Source organism: Aquila chrysaetos, chromosome 26 (genome assembly GCF_900496995.4).
Source record: "Aquila chrysaetos chrysaetos chromosome 26, bAquChr1.4, whole genome shotgun sequence".
Taxonomy (NCBI): Eukaryota; Metazoa; Chordata; class Aves; order Accipitriformes; family Accipitridae; genus Aquila; species Aquila chrysaetos.
Window position 1 is genome coordinate 6,772,931 of NC_044029.1, and position 21,730 is coordinate 6,794,660.

General features: G+C 38.0%; 1 protein-coding gene across 2 annotated transcripts in view; it reads left to right on the forward strand.

Annotated features, from left to right (window-relative positions):
* KITLG (KIT ligand) overlaps positions 1-21,730 on the forward strand; it is a 57,272-nt gene that overhangs the window by 25,869 nt on the left and 9,673 nt on the right. The window contains exons 2-6 of one of the 2 annotated variants that reach the window (XM_030002777.1): positions 431-544; positions 9,041-9,103; positions 13,756-13,935; positions 15,857-16,019; positions 16,900-16,995. In XM_030002777.1, coding sequence (XP_029858637.1) covers positions 431-544; positions 9,041-9,103; positions 13,756-13,935; positions 15,857-16,019; positions 16,900-16,995 — 616 coding nt within the window. The remainder of the gene's footprint in view (positions 1-430; positions 545-9,040; positions 9,104-13,755; positions 13,936-15,856; positions 16,020-16,899; positions 16,996-21,730) is intronic. The other variant, XM_030002778.1, reaches the window with a different exon arrangement.

The window sequence follows — 21,730 nt, forward strand, 5'->3', positions numbered from 1 at the left end:
TCAACCATTATCACATTAGAGGCACAGGTTTATCAAATACCTTATCAGGTGAATGACAAGCATTTAGTTAGCTTTATGCTGCTAATGAAGAATATTGCAAAGTTTGTCTCTTTCTCTTCTTTGGTATCTGTAAACTTTGCAGAAACCCACCTCAGCAGGATCCTGTGGAAGTAATCTGATGGCTCAATACCAGGTTTGCCATTATTACTCTAAAGGCACTTTCTTCTAGAAAAGATCAATTAAGTGCATTTCTGTGGACCCCTGCCATGAAGGTTATACTATAGTGGTACAAGTATGTCCTCATGAAAGATGGAAGAGTATTGTTGCAGCTAGACTTTGTATATGAAAAACTTTACTACAATCTCGTTATTTCACGTTTGGAGGCTGCTTACTTGGGGTTTCTTGTTTCTTTTTTGTTTTTACTAAATAGACTTGGATTATCACTTGCTTTTGTCTTCAACTACTCCTGCTTAATCCTCTTGTCAAAGCCCAGAGTTCCTGCGGGAATCCAGTGACAGATGATGTGAATGACATTGCAAAATTGGTAAGTAGCTTTTATTTTAAATTATTCTTTATGTTAAACAATAATCAGTGGCTAATGGCACTTACATTTTTAAGCAAAGTTAGCAAATCTATATTAGAACCAGGGGAATATTAAACAAAAATAAAATCCATTGACGTCTGTCACTTGATCAAAACCAAAACCTTTACTGCAGAGACTGGAGAATAGTTTCAGAGTTCTTTGAAGAGGTGACCTTCTTGACCAAGCTGGACTGTATGTACATATGTGTTTTCCTCCCTCCAAACTTCCATAAAAATTGTCAAAAGTCTTGATTTCCTCAAACATTGTCTGGGATCAGCTTGCTTCTCATGCAGAAGAAAGATTATTGGCTTTGTGTTACTGATTACTGTGGAGCAGACTGGCAGCAAACACAACTGAAATGAACCAGAAGGCTTTACCTTAGGTTATATGGGAAACTTGTGCCATATATAAAAATAGTATGATATTAGACATCATTGTAGCAATCAAGGCAATAACGATTGAACAGCTCTTACAGTCTTTAGGTGTGAATAAGCTACACTCATTATGTGTTTCCCTCCCTGCTTGCTGTACCTAGAAGTTTAAGTCTGAAGGACTCACAGCTTCATATAAGAACTGAATTCATTTAAGTACATTTTAACTGTTACTTAATTGAACACTGCATTAACCTGAAAAACTGCATCTCCATATGTGAAGTCAGTTGGTATTTAACTCCACTGAAGTCCGTGATTATGCTAACTTGCAGTAGTGCAGGATCTAACACCAAAGCTTTTAAGAAATAATATATACTGAACACTTAACAAGCATCCCTTCATCTACACACTGACTTCAGCTGAAAATTATGGCTTCATTATAGAAAAATGGTTGCAATACCAGCGTTAATATTATCAAACACTTAATTTGGAGTCCCTTGCATTTGCTGCCAGTGCAGTGTTCTTAAGCTGTTTTCTTTGGGCATTGTTATATACATTGGCACATAGTGTAAGTCTCTGGGGGTGCTCTATAGTCCTACTCAAATGCTTAATGCTTCACATTAGTCCCTTTAGGCAGAATTCTGAAGTATCAGCATGTTTATTCAAGATAATATTTCATCTCTTGAAAGAGTATTAAGCTTTCATTTAAACCTGTTGAAAGCATGACAGAACAACAGAACTCCTGTGAGGGCTGGTGAAATTGTCTAGTACAGGGTTAGCAATAACTTTTTGTCAATTATGCATCCTCAGAACAAATGCTTTAACTTTCCCCTTAGTACAATTTAAACTTCAAGAATGTATAAACACAGGTTACAAAAATTTGCATGCAGCTTGAGCAATCACACTTTGCTTTTGAGATAAAATATGGAAGAAATCTAATATCATAAAAATTAGGTTAGTCTTTAATTTGGCTGTGACTTTCCCTATCGTGTTCCTAGATCTTCCTCCAGACTAGTCCAGCAACTGCAGTTCTTGCACGTACCCCTGCAGCACTATGTTTCCATACCCAGACCCTCCTCCACACCCCCTCTTAGTTCTCCACATGCAGCGTGGTTGCTGGTTCCCTCCCATGCGCCCTAGGCATGATGCCTACCTGAGCGATGTTTTGAATGCTTGCCGGATTTATATCCCCTTTTGCTTGGGCTGCTGGCTTGGCAGGAAGGACTTTGTGCGGCAACTGTTCTGTTGTATGTGCTGCTTGTCCTGGAAGAAAACCTCTGCCAACTGCCGGGGTTGCACTGTGCTTCTGCTGCTGCCAAGCCTGAGCAGAGTGGGGTACGGCTGAGCTCCGGCCATTCCTCAGAGAGGATGCTGTACGGTCCTTCTCCTGACTTACACCCATACCTTTCGGATCTCTCTACCAAATGCAAAATTTGGGTGAAGTTAACTAGCAAGTTCAAAGATATTTTGGGTTGGAGAAATAACAGAGAGATGCAGGAAATACAAAGCCCAGACACCTGGATTCTCTCTGTTCTGAGTTGTGCGTCTGAGAATGTTCTGAGGAAAGTCTGTATCCGTGTTTTGGCTGTCTGTGTTAAATATTTGCATAGATTTTTCATGCAGAAATAACTTTTATAAAGCCACTTGAGAATTGAAAGGATAACAGGGAAATAAGTTTGGTTATCTTAAATTTAGTATCAGAACTCTTGGTTTCAATTAAACTGACTATATTGCGGTCATTCTCTTTTGAAATGCTACACCATGACAACTTGACATTGAGAACAAAATTAAAATATATATATATAAAATAAGGTTTAACGTACTTTTAAAACAAAATATCATTAGCTGACAGTGTGAATACGAGAAGGGAGAAATTCACAGAGAACACTGACTGATCACATTACTTTGCTAAAAAGTACAATTTTCTTATGCTATATGGAGTATATCCTTAGTACATATAATATGGACTCCAGTATGATGTTGCTTTAAAAATATAGTTCAGGAAACCATACAACTCTTGTAAATTACTATAAATGTTTTTATACCACTTCTGCTTTTTGAAACAAAATACAGTAATTGAATTAAGGAATGATATTCTGATGACTTACGTCTTCAAAATTAGACATAGCACCCATAGGTAGTTGGGTTCTTTATTGATCCTATTGGCCTTTAACAGTCTTATTTCTCCACTGATCCAAAGAGTTTGTGCCAGTAGGACATAGTGTTTTTTAATAAATGTCTTCCCCTTTCACACTGAGAACAAATTGTAGCACCAGGGATTTTGCAGAAGCTAATGTTATGTGTACAGTTATTGCCCATAGTTATTGTGATATTATCCACAAGCTCTATCACACTTGCTGAGAGTGGTATGACAGTTATTTCCAAAGGCTTTATTCTTGGCCACGCTGTCATGTTCTTTAAACCCTTTTGTCCATAGTCGTGAGTATAGTCCTGTATCTGTGCGTGCAATAAACTAGCTGTTCAGCGGTAGTACCCAAGTCCCATCATTTAGCTTAGGATATTGGCCTCTCTTCCTCCTGACTCTTGACAAATGCTCAGACATCAGCTTAGATTCAGTATGGCCTGAATCCTGCACTAAGGTGGATTATGATCTCTTCATCTCCCCAAAATGTTAGTCTTCCCTAGGCCTTTTCTCCTCACTGTAAAGGTATATCACTATCTCTCCCCAGCCATTCAGGTCTATAACAAAGGTGTCCATTTTGGCTCTTGATACTTCACAGATCCTTGTAAGTTCATTTTTAAAATTTCCATTGTTTTTCCTGTCATAACAGGAAAAAATGTTTTTGTAGTTCTCTGTCCATACAAATTCACTTTTCTTCCAAATTCTTGGTGGATAAAAATCCAGTCTACTGAAAAGATTTCTCCTGGCTTTGACTTCTATAATTTTGCCCTTCTGTCTATTAATTTGCTGCTCTGACCCTGTATCTTCTACTTACTTCTTTCAAGCTGTTCTTCCTTTTTTTCACTATCAACGGCAAGCTTCTTGGTTTTGTCTTCAAAAGCACTATTAACACTGCCTGTGATGTCTTAACACATGCTGAGTTTGCCCTCTTGTCCTAGCTTCTCCTCATTATTTCCATGGTGTCTGTTATGCTGTTCATGGCCACAGGAATGATGCTCCTTGATGAAATCCAAGCAGATTCTCATCCTCTTCCTATCTCACACTAAAATTCTTTGCAGCATGAATCTTTGTCCCTCTTCTTTCTTTTCCCTACTCTGTTCTTCCCTACCTCTACTGCAGTTCACCTACAGCTTGCAAAATGGTGCCACAATTTGCTACCAAACTCTTTTGCCTATAGCTTGATACAACCTCGTCTTTATTTATTTGGTTCTGGGCTTCTTCAGTACTTCCAAGTACTGTAAACCACCACTATCACTGGTAGAAAACTGCTGAGCATGGCTGTGGCTGTGTTCTGCTTGACTCTATTGTATTCTAGGAATATGAGAAGAACATTCCTCAGTCAACACTTTCTGTGAATAAAAATCAGGGATGTCTGCTAAGCCTAAGCTATTGGAGAATAACTAAGGCACACTGTGCGGTGGCTGAAAATGTGGGTCATTTGCCTAATCAACTTTGTGTTGAGTAATAAATTGAGGCCAGATGTATGGTGTAACTTGTTTTCAGTGGTGTTAATCTGGATTTTCACTAGCATCATATTAGACTCATACCAGAAGCTAGAATCGGAAAGAAAGAGCAGATTCAATAACAATAAGGTTTCTGAGCATTAATCAACCTAAGACCAAACCAAACTGCTATCTGTTCATATAAAAATGATTTGTATTTTCTGCAAGATTAAATTTATTCAAATCTTAGTAATATAATTTTGTCATATGAAGAATGTGTCCGAAGTAAAATGATTTTAAGAAGCAAAGAACAATTGAACAGTCATTTTTGTTTGGTTTTTTTAATAGTGAGAACTTTAAAAGAGCATAATTTCATACCTATAGACAACGAAAGTGTTTAGAGAGTATTCATTCTGCATTACTAATCACTTGAACTCCTGCTTCTTTTTTAATGAAGATGTCTGGAGGGAAACACATTACTTGATGAACAAATGTATTATGAAACTGTAATTGCAGCACCTGTCAATAAAGCCTGTCGCCATTGTTCTTTTCAGCACAGTAAGTCAACAGAAAGCTGCATTGCTGTAATTGTGACTCTGATTTTGCATAAGTTAGGAATCTGTTTGATATATTTTTGTTAAATATGAATATCAAACCTAAGTATAAGTAGAATTTTCACTGAGCTGTGCACTGTATATAAAACGTACCTACATATTTTGGTTTCATCCATTAACAAAATCTAAGATATTCACCTCTTCCTCCATGATCTAAAGCAATTTTTTTCTTTTGAATGTTGGAAGCCTAAACAATAGTCAGCATTTACTGACCAGGTTGCTTGTTTGAAACATGCTGTTTCAAACACTTTGCCTTCACTTTGCATCTTTGCTGTAAATGTGTACTTTACACTCTTTGCAACATTTGAGATTTATTTTTAAATGGATCTAACTCTCCTGAGTGAAGGGGTTATAAAAAATGATCCAGTGTTGTTATTCTGCAAATAATCTGCCACTATGGCTGCAAGAAGTGTGAATGGAAATTGTTAACATGTTGTCTTAAGCCAAATGAAGAGGATTTTATTAACTGCTTCATTAGCAGATGAGATAGAGTAGATTGCAGAGATGATGGACAAAGTGGAAGCTCCTACAGGAAAAGAAAAACCAAGGATGCAAAGAAGGGAGATGCAGAGGTATTAAACAGTAGGAAAAGGGAATGATGAAGAGAGAAGTGGGAGGTAGAAATGGTAACCAAAAGGAAAGTATGGTTCTCCCATCACACGTCTCAGAGTAAAAAATAAATCACTGACAATGGTAAATGGTAATTCTTACTTTATTAACTTACTTTATCTTGGATTTGTGTATAAAAAAAAAAAAAGCCCTCATTTCAAAGCACTTGACTGCAGAGACAGGTCATCTCTCATGTTCTGCTGTTGCAATGAAAGAGTAGTTTATGGAACCCAAATCACTTTTACAACATCCCCTTTTCATTTCCCTATCTATGTGACCATGAGCATATTTTAAAAGTATATTTGGGTTATGCAATGTTAACAGTGCTGTATTAAATATTCAGACCTCTGTATGTCAAAAGGAATCTTACATTCCCCAGTTTGAGATTTTGTTATAACTGGGAATATAGCACTTTAATGTTGGGTTTATATGGATTTAAAGACATAAGTCTAGATTCCCTCTTCTTCACCTCGTCTCAGAGCCTGATAGGATATCTACAACCACACACACCCACTAAATGAGAGAAACTTTTTGTGGCATTTTAATTGCAATGCAGGGTTCTTTTAGTTCTATACATTACTTTCCAAGATTATCAGTTGACATTCTCTATAATCATCAAAACTGTTACTTTTGTCTAAACCAAGGTAAGTCATGCAGGCAGGTATTTCGTTGCCCCCAAATTTGTCACTGTACTTAAGGAGTTGAGTACAGGAACCAAAAAAGCCATTCCAGGACTCAGTTTCAAGGGACAGTCCCTTTCCATCCCTCTTGTCGTCTGCTCCTTGTTGGAAGCTGCAGCAGTCAGGGCATCCCGCACAGAGAGGGTGTGCAGAGAGTTCTCATTCCTTTCAGGATCATTTCAGCAGTTGAAAATCAAGTGGTTGGTTTTGGATCATAGTCTTGGTGGTTAGTCTTCAACGAAATTTCAAGATTCATTTTGGGAAAGCAAGAGAGTACAAAACGCACAGATTTAATACAAACATATCCTTCACTCTTACATCGGGGGCTCTACCCTATTTTCTCTGTGTGAGTTGGGAAGTCCAACTGGGACACAAATATAAGTCCTTTGCTTTGACTGAGCTCCATCATTTACCATCAGCAGAGCATCTGGCATGTGGAGTTTAATCAATAAAACTTTAACAAGTTGTTTCGTCTTGAGGCAGGGCATATATTTTGTGTTTGACACCCTCCCCCCCCAGTGATAATCATTTTTAGTAGTAAATGCAAAAATATCTTTTCTGATTCACGGTCTGTCAAGGAGAAAAATATCTGAAGCTGAGCTGTATTCTCTGGCTTTGTTTGAGAAGCTGTAAGAGCTCTTGGGCAGTTACTTTTTTTTTTTTAACTGTGCATGAGAAGTGCTTGACAGGCTCTGATGCCGGTAAAGTAGATTGTATACATAATGCATATCAATTCTTGTAGTGTTCATTGATTTGGAACAAATTTAATCTTCCAGTGACCTTTCTTAAAGAACGGTGCTTTTGCTGACATTGCTAAGTATTGAATCCCTCTAGAGTGAGTATGGGAAACTTTGCACATACAGTAGCATCTTCACTATCTTTGCTGCTTGAAGTGCTGCTAATCCTACCTCTCTAGGCACGCAAAGGAAGCTGGAAAAGAAACTGGATTACCTATTAATTTGTCATGATGTCAGGATGTTTTTAGAGGAAGGAAAAATATGCAAAAAAATGTGGATGAGGATTTAGAATAAATCAGATGCAATACATTTGTTCTTTCTTTAGAGCAATTTTTTTTCAATATTTATAGCATCTTGAATCAACTCCCCGAAATGCCAGGTAAATAGAAATTGATATAGAGAATTTTAGTGGCACTTCTGCAACTGCTGCTTTGGGAATGTGTAGGTATTAAAATAAAAAAAAAGAAAAAAGAAAATTGATCTACGGAAAGGAATTTACCAGGATTGTTTGTATGAAACTTGTTTTTTAAAGCTGTGGGAGAAAGCTAGGTGTCATTGAACTGAAAGATTGTGTCTTAGCCCACGTTGTAAATAAAAAAATGTTTGGAATTCACTAGTGACTTACTATGCATAAGTATTGTCCTTGGTCATTTCTAGAACAATAACATTTTGAAATTGCTTTTTTAATTTTTAATTGAAACTAAATTTTAATTAACAAATAAAACATTCTGTTGTGTCAAACAAAATACTACCTAAAAACTGCACAGGGAAAAAAAATAATCCCTGTGCTGGTTGCTATAGCAGCAGAATCAAAAGCAGCCATAACAGAATGATCTTTAACCTGAAGAAGTAGAAATGCTTTGCTGAACAAAGTACAGATTCTGGTTCACCAAAGGAATTACGTATGTGCTTATTGTCTTTTGATTAAACGGATTTCAACCATGATGAGAAATATCAATTGAATCTTTCACTGAAACTGAAGAAAATAGATTTGCTGTATTACTAAGCATCATAGTATTGGTAAACCTTTTGAAAAAAAGCACTTCAAGAGATTGTGGATCGTGGCAGCGTCTCCCTTTTCATCTCCCCACTCAGCACATTCCCCAGATGATCAACCACTTCTCACGGTAGTGTTGGATTCCATCTGTGGTAGATTGCATTGTATAATTCAATGAGAACCCTTCTTCCACTCCTTGTCCTTGGTTCAGCACACCTCATGCTCACCCGCATCTGCAAAGCCATGCTCAGCTTACGTGTGCGGAAGCTCTCCTTTGCCCCAGAACACTGCTATGATATAATTATATTGCTCACCATTAGTAAGAGGCACAGCTTCAAAGTTAAAGTTGTGCTCAAGCGTTTTTCTGACCTGGTACATAACTAAGCATAAGGCAGGCAAGTATTTCTTTAGGTTCAGATTGGAAATTATTTGAAGGAAAAAGGCTTAGAGACTGCTGGGTACTCTACTGTTTGGAGTGGTTGGGGTTATACAGAAATTGTCACATAAACACTTCAAGACATGCCATTAAAAGATGAAAACGCAGTGGAGCTTCTGCAGTAATGAATAACCTCAGATCACTTCTCCTCACCACATTACTGACTTTAATTCTGCTGGGAAGTGGTAGCATTGAACATGATCACATTGGATCTGGGAATGTTACAGAGGTGTGGAAAGATGCTTCACTTCTGAGCAAATAAGAGTCAGTAGCAGTTCCACAGGAAACTGAGTATGTAAACTTTTACACCTGGTAGGTTACTGAAAATTTGTGTTGAATATCTGATAGATTTTATTGAATACGGTGATGGAAATTAAGTCTTACTTTGTGTAGTCAGTAATAATGTTTTTATTATCTGTTTATTGCAGGTTGGAAATCTCCCAAATGATTATATGATAACCCTTAAATATGTCCCGAAGATGGATAGTCTGGTATGTACTACTACTTCAAGTTAATCCCAATAAAATAGCCCACTGGAACCAGTGATGGCCGTAAAATTTTCTACCCAGTCCTATGGCTTAGAAAGTTAGAGTTAAATAATGGTTATTTCACTTTTCATATGCTTTGCGATTATTCATTTAAAAGAAATGTAGAGAGATTCCTGCAGTCACTTAAAACCTTTTTAGTTACAGGAATATTAGAAAAATGTTTCTTTGTATGAATTTTTTTAACATTTTCTCTGGAAAAAGTAAAACTACGGTATTATTTCATCTTTTCAATTGAAAATTGTTGCTTTCTTAAAGAATTAGTTTCTTTGTAATTATACTTTGGAATATACTGTAGAATGTCCTTCTCATTTCAGCCAGTGGAAATGCCATTAAAGCACAACAAATACTGAGCAGCCAATAAAGAGAACCCTAAGTTCAGCAAATGGTAGCATCGGTAACTAAACAAACTGGTAGAAAGCGAGGACATTATTTCATTCAACCACGCTTTGTATTATTCTTTCTATATAATCCCATAGTTAGTGATACTTTCAAATAAGCATCATCTACCTTCTTTAAAATTTTATAACATTTTTGTATTAAGAACTCTTTCATGTTATCTTATTTCTTATTCTACTAAATATTTTTGATGTTTTTCTTAATTTTAAAAAAAATTTAGAATGATGCATTGAAAATGCTCTGTTGGTTGTTGCATACACTGCAAGAAAAAGGAGAGGAGGAAACAAGGTGAAAGTAGAAATTATGCTGAATGCTGTACTGTACTATATTGTTTTAAGGAAAGAAAAAAAAGTAAGAAAAAGACTAGTTTGCCAGTTAAACTGAACAATGTTGAGCCTGTCTTAAGAATGAATCACTGTACACATACATCAGTAGTTAGAAATCATCTGGTAGATGCAAGAAGCTGGTTTTGTGTCTGTACAAAGTTTTCGTTATGAAAATCTAATTTGTGTGCAATACACATACAAAAATTCATCCTATCCTACAACTTTGTAGCAAATCTAGCAATATTCCCTATTGATATTGGAGAACAATGCCAGAAGCAACACCCTCAGTCATGAATAACTAGAGGACGGCTGGAGGGAAAGGAGGCTGTGGGGGAGTGAAAGGCCCCGAGCTGCGAGGTTACGAGGTATTGTGGCAGATCTGCCAGTGTTCTTATGTAGGTTTTGTTGGCAGCTCAAGTACTTTAAAAAAACTTAGAGTACTTTAAAAAAACCAGTTTAAACTTGATTCCTTAGACGGAAAAACTCTGCAGAACAAATGCTACAGAAGTCAGGTACTAGATCCTGTATAATAAGATTAAAACTAACAGAAAAATTTCCATTTCTGAAAATAGCCAATACCCAGAGAAAAAGGAAGTAAGCCTGGCTGCCACCATCCCCTGGCTGCAGTGCTTTTTGAAATTCAATGATCTGGGGAGGACAGCTGTGGCCCGAGCGCTGCTCCCCAGCCTCGGGGATGAGCACGGCAGCTGATAGGCAAGAGCCAGGCTGGACTGGGGCTGTTCCCTCCACTGCGCTCCTGGGGAGGTTGGCACTGCGGATGAAGGCGGCCAGGGAGCCCGCTTGAGCGATGAGTCCTGGTTGTTCTCATTGCTTAACTCTTACCTTGCTTCATGGTTCAGTTTTGGCTGCCAGTACGCAGTTTCTTTTCTATAGTTTAAATGCCATGTCATCTTGCTGCATCCTATCCAGAAACTTGGATCCAGTTTACATTTACGACAGGCAGCCAAGAAATAAATAGGAAGAAGAGAAGTTCAGAGCCGGGATTTCCATATTCCCTTTGCTCGTACGCCACTTTCAGTCATGGTGATGGAAGGTGCAGCTCTTGGCCACATGCCTTCGCAGGAGGAAGTATTCAGCGGTATTCACATCCCACTTTGCCAAATTCCTCTCTGGGGATTTCAGGTTGTGTTATACATACCACACCAAAGGCTGGCTGAATAAGTCAGGTTTGCTCTGGGTTCCGCAAGGTCCCTGCAAGCTGGGAAACCCACAGCTTTGCATGAGGTGAATGCCCTTTGTTCAGCTCTGAAAGGATTGAAACGGTGCTCTGCAATTTTTTTTCCGATAGATTTCAATCTTCAGTGCGTGCATAAAGTGGGAAACGTACCCAAGGTAACAAGTCTCAGATGTAGATGACTAAAGGTAGGAAGGCAGGCTGAATGCAAAGCAGATGGGAAGCCAGTGTAGTGCATGTAACAGGAACAGACTGACCCGATCCATTAAACAGAAGGGTTGTTGCATTATGCACTAGCTCAAGGCATCTGAGTGGCTTTAAAAGTAGTCTCGCTTAGACTGAACTTTGGAGTCTAACCTGAAGGTTGAAAGGCAAAGATGACAGTAGCAGGGGCTGAACTCAGAAGAGGAGATAAACTTCAAACTTTTAGGTAGGCGTAGAAAGGAAAAGCTAAATGAGGAGTACCTGGAAGTATGAGGGAAGTCAGTTTTGCAATTGCCCTAAAATGTTAAATCTTGGGCAAAGTTTACACAAAAAAGCAGAGTTAAACCTCTATTTCTCCTTGCAAAGGGCGTCGTATTTCTCAATTTCAGCAGTTTCATCCCTGTGTTTGGTAGATATTGATATAGCAAGTGATTGCACAGCTTGATATCACTGAAAAGAAAACTTAAAGCTCTCGTGAAATACAGCTTTGTAGGTCAGAACGGTTCAGTCAGAGGAGACTCCCACACACATGCTAAACTGCGGGAGCAACAAAATAGATTCCCTGCTGGAATCACCAAATGCTCACTAGGACAAGCAGCAAGCTTTTGCTAGTCCTTGCCAGAGGAGAATGCACACCCACGAAACCTCAGAGGAAAAGGGTTTCCAGGTTTGCAGTTCAGCGAAGCACGGAAGTTCTGTGTCCGTGTTCCTACACCAAAGCAGAGGAAAATGTGTTGTCTGTCTCATGAGGGCAATGGGACGTGGCATAACACATGCTGCTTGAACGGAGTATGTTTCAACAAGCTTTCTCTGATTTATTTGCTTCTGCCTCTCCCCTCCCGTTGTTGTGCTTGAAGGAAAAAAGGGAAGCAGAATCAAGCCAAATGCCAACCATTTCACATTTTTTTTCATTTTTTTTTAAGTCATTGTTGAGATAATTACAGAAGGTTTTAATAATGACTTGCCACTTGCTATCAGTGTGTGAGAGAGTTGTACACAGAAGTGAAAAGTCAGGTACAGCTGAACAATGTATTTACGTTTGGTTCTCTAAGTCTGGAAGCCTAATAGTCTGGAATAGTCTTTGAAAGCTTGAAGTGTGTTTTTCCTCATCAAAAACATTTACACATCACGGCAGAACACCACCTGTGTCACCGAGAAAGTAATTTGTCGCCAAGTGATGATATCTATAGTAGTGCATAAAGTTTTTTGAATAAAGAATCTGTATGCAGGTTTATTGCAGGAATTTGAGTAAAATGAGATTAAGTCTAGAAGCAGATACATCGCCAAACATGTACTGTGCATTGCAGAAGGTGGAGTGGATGGATTCAGTGGATGCTGCCCATCCACTGGGCAGCAATTGGAAACTGTTTTAGTGATACTGAGAGTACTTAGAGGTTGCTGGGCCAAGATCTTCATGTCTGGCAGGCTTTAATGATCCTGAGACATTTTCAACCATTGAAAAAATAGCTTCACATATGGAATAAATTCCCATAACATTTACCATTAAAAATTCAACATTTATTGGAAAGGGATTTCCACATACATGTTGCAGTGTAACTAATGCATTACCTGTATTTTTGTTGACTGTATTGAGTTAGGGTTTTTCCTGGGCTGGGTGCCTTCTTTATTTACTCGACTACTGTTATGTAAATCTAAGTAAAAGAAGTTAATGACTCCCTCTGAGGCAGCAAGATGAATGACCAGGTTTCAATCACATGTACAGCTGTACAAACTTTATCAGCAAACTAATTGCATAGGTGGCAGTGAAAGGATTTGAACTGTGTTCCAGTGGCACAGATGGGGCAGATACCAGGACAGGCTGTGCAGAGCCCTTTTGTCAGTGAAAACTCGGGAAAAGAAAGACATTTAGATCTAGAAACTGTTCTCGGGAATGGCATTTAGTGAAACAGCTGAAGAGAAGGAGTTAACTAAGCTAACTAGTTTAAAGGAGGATAAAAGCACACATGGATTTAATGCAAAATGTTTACGGAAACTTTCTTCAGAAGATATTTAAATCAAGGATCTTTGGGGTTAACTGAGCCATGTAGGGTAACAATAATAAAATGAAAACTGAGATTGGTTTAAAGAAAGTCTGGAGAAAATTGTTTAAGCAGTAGTTATTTAAAAAAAATAAATGGGTTAATGAAAGCATGAACTAGGGTTCATAGTAGTGTGTCCCAAGGCTCAAATTCTCAACAGACTGATGCTTAGCATTCATTAAGAATTTAATGAAGGGTTGGCACTTAACAGACAACCATAAATATGTCAGTATCAGTGAGAATAGAAATCTTACTAAAAGGACTGAAGAGAAAGTTGGCCATAGTAAAGAACACGAATTTTAATTTAGACTTTCAAGATAATTTAAATTGGAAAGAACAGTCTAATCTACTTTTGCACACTGAGCTGATTAACCAGTTTTTGCAAAAGTCTGATATTTAATCTACCTCTCTGTTTCTCTTTTTGTCCCTTGACAGCCTAATCATTGTTGGTTGCATTTGATGGTGCCTGAATTTTCAAGGAGTCTACATAATCTTCTCCAGAAATTTTCAGATATTTCAGATATGTCTGATGTTTTAAGCAACTATTCAATCATCAATAATCTCACAAGGATAATTAATGATCTTATGGCATGCCTAGCTTTTGATAAAAATAAGGTAATCTTATACAGAGTTTCTACTTTTATGCTGGATATTTTTATTTGAACTTTCTCTTGCACAGTATTTGGTAATAGTTTAAAAATGTCTAAAGCTTCATTAGATTTGTTCTCATTTTTATTTCTGTACATCTGAAATCCTACTTTGTTTAGAAATGCGCTGAGTACACTGTGCTAATGTTGGCTAGTCATTATCTCCTGTTTCAAAGGAAAATGGCTTACGAGGAATTATAGTATATACAATGACCTGTATACAGTTATTTAAGTAGTCAAAAATGTAACCGTCATCTTTAAGATAATTAATTCATTCTGGTCTGTTTGAAACTGGCAGAAATCTTCCTTGTGCATTCAGCTTAAATTATTCATTTTGCTAGTGATCCTAATGTAAAGATGATGTCGTTGAAGTTATTAATATACTCTTAGTATATATCGCAGTGTGTGAAGCTCTGAAAGCTTCACCATGGTTTAATAAACTTTTTTATACAAAGACACAGCAAAGACTAGAGGATATCGGCCCATTTCAATGTGTTTCTGGATTCCAACAGCAGCTGGAAGGATTCCAGGAGTCTCACTCAGGAGACATCTGATTCTCTTGTGTGAAAATGATGGGGGGGAAAAAAAATTAACTGTCTAATCCCTTACTCATCTCTAACCAGTCTATCAGTAATTAAAAATAAGTTCTGTAGTCGAAGGTTTTGTCCCACTGAACAAAATGGGCAAAATCCATCATGTTCTTTAAGGCAAGGATTTAATCTTCTCTATACGTTTATTTTTCTCAAGTCCTTAGCTGTTGTAATTGCACCTGTTTAACATCCAGAATGAATCAAATGGACTAAACCACTCAATCTCATTTAGAGTGGCATAACTTTGTAACCTTGTCATATATTGGCATTATATTGCTGAGAGTATTTGACATTCCTTGCCTTTCTATTTCAAACTGAATTCTGTCCAATCTTCAATGTCTCTTTTTTTTTTTTTTTTTTTTTTTTCTATTCTTGTCCTGATGATTCAAAGCACTCAGCTGGGATGTGGTTGGGGAAGAGGAATTTCATTTGTAGAATGAAGAAGTAAATATCCTGTAATTCAGAGAAACAACTAGCTATTGATTTCCTCAGGGAAGAATGATCTTAAGTCTAGTACTTTCAGCATTAAACTTAAAATAATTTTGGAGCCAAAAATAGGAAGTTTTCTGTAGTACATATTTAACCTGTGTTCTTACCACTGTCCTCTGTGGGAGTACAGAGTAACCCCAGGCCAAATTCAACCTGCTAGCATTGAGAAACAGTTGTTATAAAAGCCAGAGGCAGGTAGAAATAAAAAAGAAGATAACCATCAATGATTTTAACATGGACCTCAAACTTGTTGTTTAGTCTGGCATAACACACTTGGCTATTAGACCTCAGAGTGATTGGGCTTCCTTGTTTATAGTCTTGCTCTTATTTTTAGGTACATTATCAGGGTTCTCAGCCTGTTTCTTTGCAGTAATGTATCCCAGCTATTGTATTCTGTTCCCTGTACTCTTATGACAATAGCTATGATTGTGTTGTGTTCCTGTGTTCTGATTAAAAGGATCATGTGGAACATTGCAAAGTAATGTGGAATCAAGGTAATTTTTTTTAATAAGGGGAAATTAAAAAAAAGTCTCTTCATTTTCAGCGTAGGATGGGAGACTGCCTTTCATTCCTTGGCAATTTTGCAACACCAGATTAATAATTTATTTCTATTTGCAAAGCTGATTTGAAATCCTCAGATCAGAGGGCTTGTATGTTTTATGAAGATTGTATACAGCAAATTTGGTCTTCTGCAGCTTAAAAATTTAAACTATTTTGTGTCATCTTTGGATATTTATATCATCTGTTGAGGTGCTGAAATGAGCAGCTCTCTTGACCTTCTTTCAAGCTGAATTCTATATTTTACCCTAGGATTTTGTAAAAGAAAATGGTCACCTTTATGAAGAAGGTCACTTCATTCCTGAGGACTTTTTTAGGCACTTTAATAACACCATTGAGGTCTACAAGGAGTTTGCAGACATGTTGGATAAGAACGACTGTGTTCTGCCTTCAACAGTAGAAACACCAGAGAACGGTAAGATGGCTGTTATTTGGGGGAACAGAATCTAAGTAGATATAAATGGGTGATTTTCCTTTGATTTCAGAGATGCTAAGGATCTGATGCTGTACCTCCGTGTCTCCTTTTTACTGCCAGTTAAAATTACTACCAACACCAAAGCTTGTATTTCTGTTCTAAGTCGAGTTCTATCTGGCAGTAAAACTAGTGACATCATTCCTTAATATAATCCAAATAACCTCACAATACTCTGCTCTGTTTCTTTTCATCCCAAATATATCCTGGATCGTCTTTTCACATTATTCTTCTTATCTTCTATTAATGTTCTGTTTAATCTTTATAAGGCAGTAAAGGAGCCTAAGATTGCACTACTGAAAGGATAGGAAGCTAGGACAAGCTGTAAACTGCAGCAGCCTCAAGTCGCCTCCATATTCATCCCACCCCTCCTGAAAACGGTCATGTTTACTTAATTTAAAAATTTTTACAAGCCTAAGTCAGGCTCCTGCAGTTCATTCTCATCCTTCCAGTAAATGGATGTTTTGTATTTTCTTTTCTTTCACTCTCTCTAGTACAGCTATTAGCTTTTTAAATAGGGCAACGTATCCAGTTGCACAGTTACACCAGTAGTAACTAGAAGTAGATCAGTGCCATAACCTAAGAACTTGTTTAAAGCCATTGCTTTTCCAGAATAGCTATTCAGCAGCAGCTCAGTGTGTAGACACATCTGCCTCATAATAAGACTTCCTTTTTTGGCTTAATCCACTTTATAAACAACCCTGTAGCCAGATTTTTAAAACAGCCCTATAGCCACATCAGAGTAGCCCTATAGCCCATCATCTTATATAGAGGGAACTGTATTTTAAGTTACATAATGCTGACACACTCATTTTCTATTTAGATTCCAGAGTCGCTGTCACAAAAACATTTTTGTTTCCTCCTGTTGCTGCCAGCTCCCTTAGGAATGACAGCATTGGCAGTAACACTAGCAGTAACAGTAAGTACAAGTGATTGAATTAATATGTGTCTCCATTTTGTTCTGGTAGCTGGTTGTTACGAGAGCTCAGAGGAAAAGAATGTCATTAATTGTGCAAATTAATGGGAAGTTACTTGTGCCTGATGGTGTACCATGTGTTTCTCAGCTGTCATACTGAAATGCAATAAACTTATCTAATCAAAATTTAGAGATGCTATCAAGTTACAATGATGTGACAGCTCTCTACAACTTGGAGAGGGCAGGTCTCTTCGTTTTGGCTGTCGCGAGGTCTCGCTAGTCATATGGCCTCAGCAAACTTGTCTGTCCCAGACACCTCATTTTAACTCTCAGAAAAGGAAGTTGCTCCGAATGAACAGAATAGCGATCCTAAATTGGGCTCAGGGTACTCATGTGGACAAAGAGGTTGCCTGTACGTTGCATTTAGAGAGTACTGTCAATCCCAAGCTTGACACCAATCCTGAAGACAGTCCCCATGTTTGCTTACTGTAGTCAGAGTAGGGCCAGCTCCACAGTCAGTGTGCTTTAGGTTGAAGTCAAGGACAAAGTCACTACACTTTTGGCAGGCTGTAATCTTCTCTCCAGCATGGCCGTCTCTGTGTGTCTCATCTGTCTGGGTCAGTGTATTACATGACTGGTCTCTGACAGATGAGAGAGCCCAGAATTGTTGCTGTAAGAGCCTCCGTCACGAGGTCAGAAGGGATATAGGAATCTGAGGTGAAGAGAAACAGCGAAGTTTCAGAGGCTTTTAGTGACATCATGTACAACAAGGTGAATACTCCCTGGAGCTTTCCATGTGAACAAAAGAAGGGGATTTTCCTTTAGAAGTTCTTGAAATGGTGGTTAAAGCTTATCCATGTTGTTGTTTCCCTTGTTCCTGTTTCCCGATGCATCAGGATGACAATGTGTCCCTCTTACAATTTCCCCTTGTCACTTCACAAGCATCCATGTTGTCTGAATGTGTGATGATGAAGCGTGTGGCTGGTACTCCTTGTGCTTAAGAAAACACGGGCAAGGAGGCAGCCTGATGTAGCCTGATGGGCACAATGGTGGCTCCTGACGGTTGGACAGATATTACTAAGTTTGAGTTTCTTCTCATGCTGCTTCTCTTGGGAATGTGTAATCTAGTTATTCTCTGGGTTCTTATCACCATGCATGCTACCTCTTAGTTGGCTCACAGCTGCTGTCAGATTTGAAGCCCTTTCCTGATTGCTTTCTAATTAAGAGAAGGCCTTAAGTCATCATTTCGCAGAACCCTCTGAGTAGAAGGCTGGAACAAAAACCACCTTCGGCTCCTGGCTGCCAGCCTGCATCTCTAGAAAGGAGTAAGTCTCGCTGCCATAAATTTCTCGCCAAAAGGTCACAGAGCTGGCTGCAAATAACCTGATGAGCCCAGGGCCAATTATGAGGCACCAGGAGGGGGCTAAAGAGCACATACCTGTCCCTCAGGTCTGAACATGTGAGAATTTTTGCTGTTGCTGCTAGAGGAAGAATATTCAGCTGCAGCCTGAAGCAATGGGAATGGATCAAGGAGCCAAAAGAAAGACAGATACGTTATAGGAGCAGTTCCGATGAAAGGAGTTTGACCCAGTACAGTAACAGGAGGGATGCTGGGCAGCGTGGCGGAGTGCGGCACCTGAGTCTGTACTGTGGAGAGGAGTACAGAAGCAGGTTTATTAATCTTGTTTTATAACTGGAACAGATAATCAAGTAGGAAAAAAGCCTAATTAAAATAATGCAGTAAGTCAAAGAAATTGCTTGGCTGACCATATGCTGTACAGGTGTGTTTTAACTGATTATCATTCTCTTAAGCAATTTATTGGAAAATTGGATATCAGTTAACAGCCTTATTTAGAAATGACATGAGGACTGCATGTCTGGGGCTGGGGACAGTTTGAACTCTTAATCAGATTAAATTACATTAACTTGGACATTGGATGCTGACTGGTTATACTTTAGTTATTTGTTTGGAGTTTTTTGCAGGGAGGGACCTGTGACATCTTTATTGGCATCTCTGTCTTACTCCCTGAAAATGGTCTTCAGTACTGATTTTAGTTTTGTCTTGGCTTTATTGCTGAGTAAGTTTTCTTTTTTACTTAATACCTGCCTTCTTGGAAGGAACAACAATGACCAAACCTTATTACTTCCCATGTGAATACTCCCCAGCACAGGGGACCCTGTCTGCTGGCTTCAGTCCTGTTCTCAGAACAGCACCACTAGATTCAAATTTCAAAAAGGAAAACATTTGGAGAAGAGGGGAGATGTGAAAAAAGCATCTCCAGACACAAACTACTGCAATTTTTTTTTTAAATGACCCTCATTAATTTTAAACAGTTTTAAATTGAGCTATTTAAAATTAATGGTTTCTAGACCATTTAGAAGCACTCACTATTTGCAAAAGAACCCCTCTAAATTAATAATAAATTTTGAATCTATTAATAAAGTTTGTGCAGTTAGATGACTTGAACTGCTCTTAATTCTAAATTCAACTTAGACAAACCTGAAGTGCATCATCTAATAAAATAATTTGCGAAATAACTATCATAGAAATTGTATATAATATAAATTAGCTAAATTACATTTTTTTCATGTTGTTGCTACATTCGTTGAAAGAGTCATATTTCATGAATTCGTTGTTATTACACAACAGTAAAATTAAACTACTATAATAGAGTAGAATCTTGACTAAATCTCCACCAAAAGCCTTACCCCAACTACATGTAAAATGGAAAAATTATCCTGTTGTAATTTTTTTTTTGAATGGCAGTAATGCTGTTTTCATCCTTGTAATATTGAATGTAGATCTGTGCCATGTTCCCACTCCATCTTTTCCCCCATAAAATTCTCAAAATACCACCACCCTCAATTTATTTAGGCTGGTTTGTTTTCTTCTCTTTGTGTTACATGACTGTAGTCCAATTTAAATTCCAATTAACTGTTTAAGTCCCAATCTCATTGATATTTCTCTGGATCATTATACCATGCGTAGTTTAGAGAATTCAGATGAGATGGTTCCTATGTAAAGAACAAGTGTGAGGGTAAGAAGTCTGTAGTCCTGATCTCTTCTTTCAGTGGTTGGACCAAACAATAAATAGTAGTCTTTTTTTTTTTTTTTTTTTTCCATCAGATGAATCTCGTGTTGCTCTGACTAAAGCTTGAACTTACTAGCTGTTACTAACACTTCTCACTCAATTTAGTGCCATGGTATTACTTATATTTTCATGGAAAGTTCAGCGTTGCTTTCTTCCATTTTTGCTTGTAATTTCCTCACAATAATTTGGCTTTATTATTCAGTACTGAACAGTTCAAAGAATGTGTAAACACAGAGAACTCTGTAACTGTTTTTAGGAAGAAGGTCTACTTCTATAGTTAAGCAAAGAATACCATAGTTTAATTCAGTAATTGCACAACAATTTGAAAATGTTCACCCATGGCTTAATGCAATTGGTGTTGCCTTCTGTGCCTTTGTTCCTTTGTTCCAAATTTATAGTTAATGGAAAACCCTAATGAACAGGTGAGAGCTGCTCTGTATTTTTATAGATAAGATCTTGTGGTAATTGTGTTGGAGCTGAGCAGAGGTAAACCAAGAATTCCTTTGAGAAATATATGGCCAAAAAAAATCGAGCCAGTGCTTTGAATCTTAATTGGTTGCTAAACCTACACACATGGCTCAAGGTGGAGAGCAGCTCAATAACTTCATTGTGTAGTTTAGTGGCTTTTCATGTAAATATATTTTGTTCATAGGTTAATATCCTAATGTCCATGAAGACTATACATAAATCTACATCAGATGAGCTCGCTTCCTAAGAGTTTCTTCCATAAGGTGCAGAGTGAGGGCTCTGAGAGGTGCTGGCCTTCTTCCACTCCCCTTTTGCACCTTGCTAGGTAGCGTTTATTTTAAGTGAATGATATACTAACTGCAAAACCAGCAATTCCTCTGGCATTGCCCAAGGAGTTCACAAAGTTGCTGATACACCTGGTTCCTCCTATTCCTTCTCCTACTCTGCCTTTACAACTGCTGGGAGTGGGAATCTTTGTGTAGAGCTCTAAAGCTTCTAACAGAGAAAAAGTTCCCTGTGGAAGGAATAAAAACCTATTGGCAACCAGCTTGCTTTCCTTATCTCCCTTTTCTTCATTAGGACACAGGTCCCCAGGAGGTTCTCCAGACTTGAAAATTCTCCAACCTGTTCTGTTTTAGATGTTACTATAAATAAAAGGCACACGAAGAAACCTGCCGTGACTCATTTCATTCTCTCCAGATCTTTCAAGAGACTTTTTTCTGGACTTGAAAGGGAAATTAAATAATCTGTTGTTTGCTTTTAAGGTAGTTATGGGTTACTTAACTTTCAAATTAATTCATAAACTATCAAGTTATGAAAAAAAATCTGTTGTCATTTTTAAAACACAGGCTGGGGAGGGTGTCACAATTTGACTGTATTTAGGTTCCGTCCCTGGGTTGCAGATCCCCATGTGGAAAGCTAATTATGAATTCCTTTCAGTTTTCCATAGATGCTGAAGAAAGCATCTGCATTGGAGATATCTTCTCAGAAATCAGATTTTTCCACTTTTAGATACCTCATTGTAAAGGGAACTCTTCTGTTGTCTAGGACTCTCTAAAGTTTGTGAAAAATAGTGGTAAAAATGCAGGTGCTCGACTATCACTGATTGCCCTGCACACAGAACATTTCTCTAGAAGTTCATGTAAAAACAGAATGCTTGCCATGACATGCTGCCCAGC